Source organism: Choristoneura fumiferana, chromosome 24 (assembly GCF_025370935.1).
Source record: "Choristoneura fumiferana chromosome 24, NRCan_CFum_1, whole genome shotgun sequence".
Taxonomy (NCBI): Eukaryota; Metazoa; Arthropoda; class Insecta; order Lepidoptera; family Tortricidae; genus Choristoneura; species Choristoneura fumiferana.
In genome coordinates, this window is record NC_133495.1 from 9,351,471 (window position 1) to 9,363,850 (window position 12,380).

Here is a 12,380-nt window from a genome sequence, read left to right on the forward strand (position 1 = left end):
TAAAAAAAGGTACTTAAAGTTATTTATAACTAATGTGAGTTAATGTGTGTTTATGCACGCTTGTTGTGTCAGATATTGGTGCTGGTGACTGTACTAGATAAAATGCGTACCAAGTCTTCCGAGTACGCGTCCACAAAAAGAATAGATCCAAACACTAGGTCCACGAGTATTTATGAGTACGCTACTTTTAGGTAAAATAGGTACGTACAGTCGAACAAATTGAACCATGACCTAGGATGGAACCTTTTAATAATCAATTTCACTATGATTTCCTTGACTAAAGTATTTATGAGTTGTCAACATTAGTAGCACAAAGGTTCCACCCTAGGTCATGATTCAATTTGTTGGACTGTACTTACTTAAGAAAGCGTATTGGAATTACGATCGTTTTAACGTCATAAATGAAATATAGAAAGCTACAGGTACATATTTTATATTAACCCCCGACGCAAAAAGAGGGGCGTTAAAAGTTTGACCGCTATGTGTGTTTGTGTGTCTGTATGTCTGTGTCTGTGTATCTGTGTGTCTGTCTGGGGGACCGCTAAGGTCAATATTTTAAAGAATGCAACATATGTACTTTAGTTTCCTGTTAACCTCAGCGGTCCCCCGACACCGACGACGCTTAGATAAAAAAAATATTACTAGGTTATTATACTAAATTAACTTAGGCTAATTTTGCGGGAAATCAGCATAGTCCCGCGGGATAGGGATAAACGAATTCTTCGCAGATGAAGTCGCGCAACAGCTACTACCTGCAACTAGCTAGTGCATAATTATTTTTTACTTTTTAGTTGTCTTTTTTGGCGGGGTTTTTTTCGGGCGTTTTTTATATTTTTCTGGCGTTTTTTTGTGTCGGGGTTTTTTTAATTTTTAATACCTAAGTGTGATTAAAAAAATATAAAATTAGTAGGAGTAGAATGTACAGCTTAAACAACTAAATTAATGTATTCAGCAAATGTAGAGCCTAAAAATTGTTGAAATGAAATTAACAGGTTTGACTTTAACAGACGCCGTTAAAGCAAATATTCTGTATGCGTGTCTATTCTTGCTTAAAAGCCGTAATAATATATTCCTTGTTGTGCTTCGAGATCCCCTCGCGACGCCTTGTTATGAAATGTATAATGTCAGACGGGTTTTGGCAGACACGTAGTTGAAAAGGCTTGCTCAAACAGACTCATTGGAGCGGGCATGTGAAGTGTTATGAATTCCATCTTTAGCTTAAACTCATTCTTCACATTTTGTTAAGATTTTTTTTTATATTCTACTGGATGGCAAACGAGGTGCGTCTCCTGATGGTAAGAGATCACCACCGTCCATAAACATCTACAACACCAGGGGTATTGCAGATGCGTTGCCAACCTAGAGGCCTAAGATGGGATACCTCAAGTGCCAGTAATTTCACCGGCTGTCTTACTCTCCACGCCGAAACACAACAGTGCAAGCACTGAAATGTCATTAAAAAAAATATTGCAGAAAGACTCCATATAAACGTGTGTATTAGATTTAAGATTTGAACATCTGATTTGAAAATCAAAGTGTAATTAATACATTTAAAAATAAATTAAAACTTGAATTTTTCGACTTAAATCATACGTTCTACTTCAGGTTAAGGCACAGACCTATTCCCAGAATAGGACGGCTTGGACCGTAGTTGCTATGCGAGCCCAGTGTAGTTTGGGAACTTTACACTTTAAAAATCAATATTATTGCATTAATTAGCTGCACAATAGACACCTCGAAGTAGCCCGCCAAAGTATAAAATTGTTGCCTTCAATTTGATCCCATTGTCAAAATTATTCAAGCTAAAAAGATTATTTGATAATACAGAATCCATTAGATGGATTAAGTTGCTTCAAAACTGTGCCAGTAAGCCACATGGTTTATCTTGATCATGCCTATAGGATTTGAGGAGTGTGGTATCTATCTCAGGCGCGATCGAGTTATATTTAGTTCCCAAAAATAACTAATTGATTAACTAACACCACTTTTTATTATTATTTTCATTGTTACTAACCTCTATGGGTTGTGTCCGAAATAAATGGCTTATTAAGTAAACATGAAATAAATAACTTACCTGTACGCTTGTTTGAAGCAATCTTTGCGTATTTTTGTCATGCACTATGATTTTATGATGATGAAAGAATTTCAAGGCACGAAGACTTCAAGAGATGTCGTTATGATTCGTTTTTTGGAGTCTTTTTGTATTTTTTATTTCAACTCCAATTTTTTTACTTTTACGGGTATCCCGTGAAACCATATCGAAAATACAAACTGAGACTATGCACAGAAAAACCAAAAAAAGAGACCAGCACTGGGAATCGAACCCAGGTCCTCAGCATTCCGTGCTGCGTGCTAAAACCCCTCAGGGGTTATAATCAGGGGGCACGCAGCACGGAATGCTGAGGACCTGGGTTCGATTCCCAGTGCTGGTCTCTTTTTCTGGTTTTTCTGTGCATCCATGTCTCACTTTGTATTTTCGAGATGTCGTTGTTGAAGCTCATCTTTTTTTCGTCAGTCGGTGTCCGTGACGGTGTCAGTGCTGACGCTAACCTTCATCTCCGTGGACCGCTGGTACGCCATCTGTTTCCCGCTCAAGTTCAAGTCCACCACCGGCCGCGCCAAGACTGCCATCCTCGTCATTTGGTTCATGTCTTTGCTCTTTAGTAAGTACATCTTTTACTTTTTCTTTTGCACCTACGTCTGTTGTAAAGCAAGAGCTTCAGAAAAATAATGAAAAAATTCAGCTTTATAGTTTAACGAAGTTTTGGCTGCCGCGGGCTCTTGGTTCATTGTAGTCCTTTTTTGCACGCTATTCTTTGCTGTAGAACAGGAACAGAACATATCTAAAGAAATACCAAGTGTTTTTATTATATTATTACTTTGTCGAAACAACATAATACTTGTAATTTTTAATAATAAAGCAAGGTCTTTGGTGCGGTAAATAATCTGTAGAGGCTGGGAAGTAGGGGGTAGCTGCCCAAGAAGATATAGACAGGATAGGGATGCGAGACCGGCAACCCCCGTTCCGGCTCAAATTTTTATAGTGCTTTTCTCAAACATGACAAAATAAAACAAAAAATCAAGAAATGGCGGGACGCTAGTTGGTCGCCCTGTTGCGTGCGCGCGTGTCGCGCTGGCTGCTGGCGGCGGACAAGGGCGGTGCTGTTGTGGCTGGCGGAGGTGCCGGAGAGCGCGAGTTGAAACAAAAGACGGTCGCATTGCCGGCCAGCGGCCGAAAAAGTTGTATGAAATCTCTTTGCTGGCCGCTAGAGTGACCGCGCGCCGGCAGCCGAGCCGCAGCGCCTGCAGCGTGATACTTCCCGACCTATTATTTGTACAACGTCAATATTTCATGTCGTGTTTGAGAAAAAATATTTGTTCTGTAAGCTGCAAAGGGCTCTTACTTGTTATTGAATGGTATCACCTCATCAACTTTACTATCAATTGACGATGTTCAATATACGCAGGCTTATATACGCACCGATAATGTTGTCATCCATTTTGCGTTGTTTATTAGGTGTTAGAGCCAAAGCTCATGGCAATCGCGTTAAATTCTAATAATACTTTAAATAATTAGCGCCCATTTCAAATATCCAATACTCAGTGATACTTTGCTTATATAATTAGACAGGCGTCTATTCAAACATATTTAGGGTTGTCTGACAGGGGGTTACACCCTTACAAGGTGTCTAGAATTTAAGAACGTGATTTCAAATATCGTTCCGAACAAAATATTTGAAAATTGGAAAGATCTGGATGAGATCGCTCTGAATCAATATGGCCGCCTATTACTTACCTACCTTGCAAAATCCCTATATCCTGTACTGCTTACTATGTGTTGGTGTTCAATAAAGTTATTATACTGTATTGTATAACGAATTTAAGGTGAAATTTTATGACATTTTGATACTTGATATTTTCGAAAGCGCTCAATAAACAAATTTCATAGTTAGGGATCGTTCTTATCTGTGTTAGTACCATATATTAAACTTTCTGCATCTATTAGTACCTATAAGAAACGAAAGTTTGCCTGCCGCGGGCTCTTCGTTCATTATTGTGATAGAAATAACGTTTCTATTTTGATAGTTGCAAATATATATCTTTGTCTTACGATAAATTGAGGATTTTTTCTTAATGAGTTCTTCTTAGCTTAGATAATCATAAAATAAGATCTCGTTTATTGTATCATTTACAAAGTAACACAAGAAGTTGATCTAATATTGTTTTGAAATGCTTATCTCGTAAAGTTAGTTCAAAATTTATACTTTAAGTTCCAAAGTTCTCCAAGGTACTAAATTTAGATAAGTAATGCGAAAGTTTTGCTATCAGTCATCGACACAACGTCTGTTGGTTTTAGAACGAGCTTAGTTTTGGTTGAATAGGGTTGTTATGTTTATTGAACTGTACACCATTAGCCATGGTGGCCTAGTGGTTTGACCTATCGCTTCTCAAGCAGAGGATCGTGGGTTCAAGCCCGGCTCGCACCTCTTAGTTTTTCTAAATTCATGTGCGAAAGCACATTAAAGCTTTACGGTGAAGGAAAACATCGTGAGGAATCCTGCACAAACCAGCGAAGCAATTCAATGGTGTGTGGGAAGTTCCCGATATGTTGTAGCTTATCTCCACTTGTGTGGAGCTTATCTCTCCGTGGGGGGGTGATGTGGCGCTATTAGCGACCAGCAGCGCTGCCGCATTATCCCGCCACTATTTTAACTTAATTAATTACACAATCTCTGCACCACGGTTCGAACCGGCCAATCAACGATCACGCGCGCCTGGCGGTCGACGTTGATTGCCCGGTTACGACAAGATGGCCTAGGACACTGTAAACTAATCCTTCCTCTACGACTCGCGGCCGTGGCACGTTGTTAATATATACTCTGATCCGAACTGTAACTGCCTGTACACTCTCAAGAGTTCAGTCAACTGAACGGAATAAACGTTTATTCATGGTGCGTGGTGATTCATTCAAAAGACCCCAAAAGCTTATTACATTTGACTAAATTTAGGATTCTAAATCATTTAGTATCCTAAATTTAGTCACGTGTAATAAGCCCTTTAGTTTCATCGAGCAGTCGCTTGAGCAGAGCGGTGGTGCGCAGTGCGCGTTTTGCAGCAGTTTGCTCCAAGAGGAAGGGCTACGAGTTAGTCCGAAACATGTCGATTTAATAAATTAAAAACAAGTATTTCTTCAGATGTACCAGAGCTGGTGGTCCTCCAAGTGCAGAGGAAGATAGCATTGAGGTTCAACGTGCAGTACTTCATGCAATGCACTCCCACGTGGTCGGACGAAAGTGAACTCAAATGGAGCATCGTAAAGGCGCTTTTCCTTTACACGTAAGTATAAAGCTCGGTTTAGACCTGCTGAAACTCGCGCAAGATGCATTTCAGGCTGTAAAGCCAACTAATTTGTAGTAATGCAACTTGCAAGATTTTTCTTGCAGGTCTAAAAGCTCAAAGCTGACTGAACTAATTGGGGCTAATTAGATAGTTGTTATAATTAATATAAAATTGGCCATAATGTAATGTTTTTTTCCCTTTTAATTCGCTATGCTCTTGGCAGAGGTTTTCCTTTGCGATAAGGCCGCTATTTGTGTTTTTTTTTTGTAGGCAGGTACAATAAAAGCCTACGCTATAGTGCTAGCGGTACACCCCGAAATTCAGCAAAAAACTGCAAATGGTGTTAAAAGCATGAAAATCGGAAAGATTGATCTTTAGGCCATACGAATCAATTTGACCCGTAACACGAAAAAAAAAAACAAAAAAGGAGAGAATTATGACGTCACCTTTTTTGTATGGGAAAAAAATGTTCTGAAACCTATCGTGTGTGGTATCTAATGAAAGGGATTAGGTACTAATTCGATTAAAAGAATATATCACTCCATTATATTTCAGTCACTTGTTTTAAATCAAAATAAAAATCATTTTCAAAACATACCAAGTTTGGGCTCCTCCAGATATGATACGGTTGAATGTTTTTTTTTTCGTGCTACGGGTTAAATTGATTCGTATGGCCTAAAGATCAATCGTTCCGATTTGTACAAGCTTTTATTTAGTTTCACCTGTCCCGTTGTCTGTCTGTAGTCAAATCTTGCAAGTTAAATTCGACCAACTTCCAGTAGTCGGATTGACTTGAAATTTGGCATACTTATGTAAATCACGTGACAATACAATAACCTAGTAGTGACATCCTGGTAGTCCGGCCAGGATCGTCTCCGCAGGACGGAACTCTTCAACGGTTAATAGCATCGACTTGAAATTTGGTATGCAAATGTAGTTTGGGTGACAATGCAAGTACAGTCAACAAAAAGTACAGTCAGCAAAAAAACTTGTATTAAAAATGAAAGTTTTGGTTACGTTATTATGCTTTTAACACCATTTGCAGCTTTTTTGGCATACCGCTAGCACTAGAAGCTGATGCGGTTTGCACGGAGCGGGTGGACGCTTGAAAAATAGTGCGAGCTGTATGCTTAGTGTATTTTCCCGTTCACAAAATACGTCTCGATCGCGTTCGCGTTAAAAGTCTCAATTTGTATGGAAACACGGACAGCGCCTCTAGCGGAAAGTTTGCGCAACAACTGTTGTGAGTGTAGGTTTGCTACGTAAACTATTTCGTCCGCGTATCGTAACGAAAACGGGTGACGACGCCGCACCGTGGACATGTGGCGGCTACGTATTGACGATCCAACGCTCGATTTATGTCTTCGAATAGTAAACGAATGTTTTGTGAAAACGCCACACTAGAGGCACTGCTCACCTTCGAACGTTTACTTTGTTTCAGGCTACCACTATTCCTGATGATGATAGCTTACTGCCAGATCGTGCGTGTACTGTGGCGCTCTGATAACATCCCCGGCCATACCGAGTCACATAAACTGTGTACCACGCCTACTGGACAAAATAGTTGTAAGAATTGTAAGTATATTTCCGTATCTTTCACAAATGATGTCCACAGACCGGGCCTAATGTATGGGCAAAAAACTTTTCCCAAAGTATGACATCCCAAAATATTATACTCAAATTATCATTTGGCAAAAAATCATTTGCTATAAACAACTTATCGCAATTTTACAGTTAGTATTTTTTTTTGGCAAATTATTTTTTCAGAAATAATTGCTTAGTCATGTTTCATATTACCAAGTAATATTTAGTCAAAATGTATTGTTTCGCATAAAGCACTCTTCCCAAAATATTGCATGGCATAATAACCTACTTCTTCTGTTTCTGATGGTTTATTTCAGTGGGGGACGCAGTTCTAACCTAACCTAACCTACTTTTCAGGTAGCAGTTGGTTTCTGTGGTTGGTTCGTGTGCGAATTGTCATATATAACATTATTAGCCAAAAGAAAACGTTTATCATAATAAAACTTGATAATGTAAAATTATGCCAAATGATAATTTGACCAAATGAATAAAATGCAAAATGTTAATATGGTGAAGATTCGTTTGGGTAATGAAACTACTGCGATAAGTTTTTTTGAAAGTGAAATTTGGCGAAAAATATTTTGCCGAAACGGCAGTATACCAGAGATGTTGCATTGCATCCCTATGTATCATATACCGTATTTGTCAAGGAGAGTGCTCTGGGAAGTTGTTCGATCTATTGCCTAGTATGTTTGTCCATCGCACTACTCGCACCCGACTTTTTTTCCACCCTCACCACCTAAGTATTTCTGGACACCGGTACACTTACGGATCTTTAAAACACGAGCCTTATCCTTTCTCAAAGGGCCGGCAACGCATCCGTAACTCAACTTATGTTGTGGGTGTCCATGGGCGACGGCGATTGCTTTGGTGACCCGCCTGGTCGTTTGCCCCCTATTATATAAAAACAGGGGCCATGATTTTAAAAAATCTACGCGTAGACAAATTGAACGTGTGGTCAAAGTCAAATATCTCGGCCATGAGGTGACAGCTAATCTTAGATCTAGGTTTGGAAAGGGAGCGAAGGGCCAAAAAATGTGAAAGAGCCGTGGCGGCCTAGTGGTTTGACCTATGCCCTCTCAAGTAGAGGATCGTGGGTTCAACCCTCTGAGTTTTCCGAAATTCATGTGCGAAACTACCTTTGAAATTTACCATGAACTTTACACTAAAGGAAAACATCGCGAAGAAACCTGCACAAACCTGCGAAGTATTTCAATGGTGTGTGAAATTTCCAATCCGCACTGGGCCCACGTTGGAACTATGGCCCAAGCCCTCTCATTCTGAGAGGAGTTCTGTGCCCAGCATCATGAGATGTGGATGAAAGTATTTTTGTGTTTTTTTCAACAGGGCTAGCAGCGAACCGGCGAACAACGCCATCTATCCACGCGAACGCGTCAACCGAGGGGCAGCTGCGCTCGCGCCGCAAAGCCGCCAAGATGCTCGTCGCAGTTGTAGTCATGTTCGCGGTCTGCTACTTCCCCGTGCATCTCATATCCGTACTTCGGTGAGGAACCACCTTTATAATTTTAAAGAAAGAAAGAAAGAAAATATTTAATTGCCAACAGTACCTACAAATAATACAAGACAACAATATAAACAATACAAGATAAAATAGTACAATACAGCACAGATCGTATGGCAGGTGGTAGGACCTTGTGCAAGGTCCGCCCGGATTGCTACCACCATCTTGCTCGCTAATCCTGCCGTGAAGCAGCAGTGCTTGCACTGTTGTGTTTCGGCGTGGAGAGTAAGACAGCCGGTGAAATTACTGGCACGTGAGGTATCCCATCTTAGGCCTCTAGGTTGGCAACGCGTCTGCAATACCCCTGGTGTTGCAGATGTTTATGGCGGTGGTGATCTCTTACTATCAGGAGACCCACTTGCTCGTTTGCCATCCAGACAAATAAAAAAAATAGTACAATACAGCACAGATCATATAAAAGGAGTTTTAAAAAAAAATAAGAATTTAACTTTTTTTTCAACATGACACTACCGTGAGACGCACTCATATGATTTTGTACCGGATAACTTACGAGAACAAGAACAAGATTAGTCGTCATCCGAATTTTAACCGAGATAGAGTGGTTGGACGGTACCACCGAGTTGGAAAACAGTGTTAAATACTCGTGTTGCGTCATCGGTTAGTGTGAACGTACCTTTGACTACCCTACATTTGACAGTTATAACGAAAATGACGATGAAAACGCGGGTAGTTCTGCGCCGGTGTCAGTTTCGTCGGGTAGTCGCGCGAGCAGTCAAGCAGCGCCAAGTCGCGTTGCTCCTAAGAAGAAGGGCTACGGGTTAGCCCGAAACATGACGAGCTAAACTTGATTTAAGACGTGAGTTATCCGGTACAATATCATTTAACACCTTTATAATATTACAAAAAATCCGAGTTAGGACTTACGTCATAATTTGATTGCTTAGTAGCGACATCTCTTGTCTGAGTGAGCGGTTAGTTCCTTGTGTATTTATTTTATTTATTCATAAAATTCACGAAAGAATGCTAATATCAAACATGAAATAATCTTAGGTCTAGTAAGTAAAGTTATGATTATGATGCTGAAAGTGATCTAAACACTCCTATTACCTTGGCATTAGTGGTCGAGTTCGAGTACCGTAACCGCTCATCCACTTCTGCTGCCGACTGTACCCACAAGGGAATGTAGAGAAAGTTTTCAAACTTGCGTAACTTATAACGCTTCAAAGGTTATGAGAAAAATATAAATTAATGAGATATGAGATTTAAAAACGTTTACCGAGTTTTCCGTAGAGATTTCCAGGTAGGTCAAAGTGTACGCTAAAGTATAGTATTAAGGAGCTGTTTCACCATCCATTGATTAGCGTTAACCGACGGTTAAATGTGATGCCGTCTCCGTCTATTCGAACAAAACGAATAGAGACGGCATCACACCTAACCGCCAGTTAACACTGATGAATGGATGGTGAAACAGCCCCTAAATATAATAAAATAAGACAGCATAAGATAATTTATTGAATAATTTGTAGTACAAGATAACAAAATACAATATTTTACAAAAATCTACGTAACAAAGTGTGCAATATGGAGTTATTTTAGGCGTAAGCCATACAGTAGAGATGTGGGACGGGGGTGCGTTGCAGTCGTGGTGACACTTGAATCAGCTTTCATACTAAGGAGCTGTTTCACCATCCATTGATTAGTGTTGACTGACGGTTAAATGTGATGCCGTCTCTATTTATTTTGTTCGAATAGACGGCGACGGCATCACATTTAATCGTCAGTTAATAAAAAGTAATCGTTAGGTATCGTTAGTTGCTAGAAAGCAAAGCTGTAATTTAGTACGGATATATATGTATACTATGCCGACAAAATGGTACAATAAAAAAAAATTTTTTTTAGGTTGCCTCCCATAGACGTAAAGTGGGGGTGTTTTTTTTTCTCATCCAATCTTGTAGTGTGGGTATCGTTGGATAGGTCTTTTAAAACCATTTGGGGGTTGCTAAAACAATTTTTCGATTCATTGATTTTTTGCGAAAGCGTCCCCCCTTCCCTAAAAATCTAAGCCAGTGAGTGGAAAATTAAAAAAAAAAACAGGATGGTAGTAAAGTATATCAAACTTTCAAGGAAAACTATGACGGCTAAGTTTGCTTGAGAATTATTAGTAGTTTTACTCTTAAATAGCAGCCTAAGGTATAAAATATACCTAAACTTGGAAGATTCCGTATAAAATACGAAATCCTTAGAAAAATATTAAGTACTTATTTTTTTCGTAATGGCTACGGAACCCTACGGCTCTTGGCCGGTTTTAGTTATTTATTTTAATCTTTCATCAAGGTCATGACTGTATCATCAAGACTGAACGTAGATGAAAAGTTTCGTATCTGTGCTATTAGCCATTGAAGAGTTCCCTTAACAGGAGACCATCTTTGGTCCAATATTGTGAACTTGCCTTCGAAATCCAAAAGCTTAATGGTTACTTGACCTAAAATGTATATTTCAGAACTAAATTATTGTTATTATTATTTTAAAATTTATGACGGTGGAAGCATTCTACACTTCCACTGAACGTAGATATAGTTTAGATATAGTTAGTGTTTAGTATTGTAACTAAGGGACCCTATACATCCCTGTATTTCTTTTATTATTATTTTTTGTATTTTTTTTTCTTTAATTGTATTGTATTGTTTTTAAGTATTTTATTTGTAATTATATTTTTATGAAAAAATGACTTTCTGCCAAGTTTCTTGCGGCGCATTCTTCTTGGCAATGGTGGTCTTTCCGAAAGCGCTGGTAGTTTAAAAAAATGACGTGTAAAAGTGCCCATTGCGGCATATTTACTGAATAAATCATTTGAATTGATTACGAAGTACAAATTCGATATTTGTATGTTGCCGTCCCGCTCACGCTTATATTATTTAATATGAGAGTGATACGAACTTCAATTTACGAATTTTGTAGTAACCCCTCGGAATACCAGGATGTCACTGCCAGATTATCGTTTACCAGATTTATATAAGTATGTTCAAGTTTAAGTCAACTTAACATGGAAAATTCACGCAAGATTTGACCCATACATACACACATTGAAAGTTAAATAAAAGCTTGTAAAAACAAATAACATAGAGATAATCAAATTTGGGCTCTGCAGAAAATCAGCGTTGCTGCACCCACTGTGTAGCAACACATGCTGAGTGGAGACCCTTTTTCGGTGACAATTGGTGTCATCACCATACAATTTATTGTGATTTTGCTTGTATAGTAATATATTATTGTTTTTTGTGTTTGGTGGTGGTACTGTTGGGACCGTTAATAAATCATTTTTCTTTCTTTCTTTCTTTCTTTCTTTAGATAAGGCCGCCTATTGCTTACCTTGTAATTTTTTCTCTGTGTATCTGTTTTCTGTATCGCTTACTATTTCTGGTGTAAAATGAAGTCTTTTTATTGTATTGTATTTTATTGTATTGTATTGTATTGTATTGTATTGTATAACATTACAATTTTATTTGTTTCAGGGTCGCGTTCAACGTGCGTCAGACAGACGTCATAACGTGTATCGCGTTGATATCTCACGTCATGTGTTACGCTAATTCGGCGGTCAACCCACTTATCTACAACTTTATGAGCGGTACGTATTTATTAAAATATAAGATACGGTAGTAGAAATATATAAATAATCACCTGTTTAACGATGACATAGTTATACAAGGGGATTAATAATATTAAATGATATTGTAACGGATAACTCACGTCTTAAAACGAGTTTAGCTCGACATGTTTCGGGCTATTTCGTAGCCCTTCTTCTCAGGAGAACGCGACTCGGCGGCTGCCGCAACACGCACACTACGCGCCACCGCTCTGGGATTAATAATACTGAAAAAGTCAAGCCTCTTTTTATTTTAAGTTAGTTTATTGTATTTATTTTGAAATATTTAGTTACCTCCAATAGTGGACGTCCATTGGACGTAACGGCTGA

The 12,380-nt window shown here is 38.9% G+C and overlaps 1 protein-coding gene across 1 annotated transcript in view; it reads left to right on the forward strand.

The window, feature by feature from the left end:
* The window catches only part of LOC141441460 (orexin/Hypocretin receptor type 1-like), a 233,215-nt gene that overhangs the window by 208,028 nt on the left and 12,807 nt on the right, over positions 1-12,380 (forward strand). The window contains exons 3-7 of the mRNA XM_074106209.1: positions 2,516-2,663; positions 5,196-5,337; positions 6,782-6,915; positions 8,272-8,428; positions 11,920-12,032. Of these exons, the coding sequence (XP_073962310.1) occupies positions 2,516-2,663; positions 5,196-5,337; positions 6,782-6,915; positions 8,272-8,428; positions 11,920-12,032 (694 nt within the window). The remainder of the gene's footprint in view (positions 1-2,515; positions 2,664-5,195; positions 5,338-6,781; positions 6,916-8,271; positions 8,429-11,919; positions 12,033-12,380) is intronic.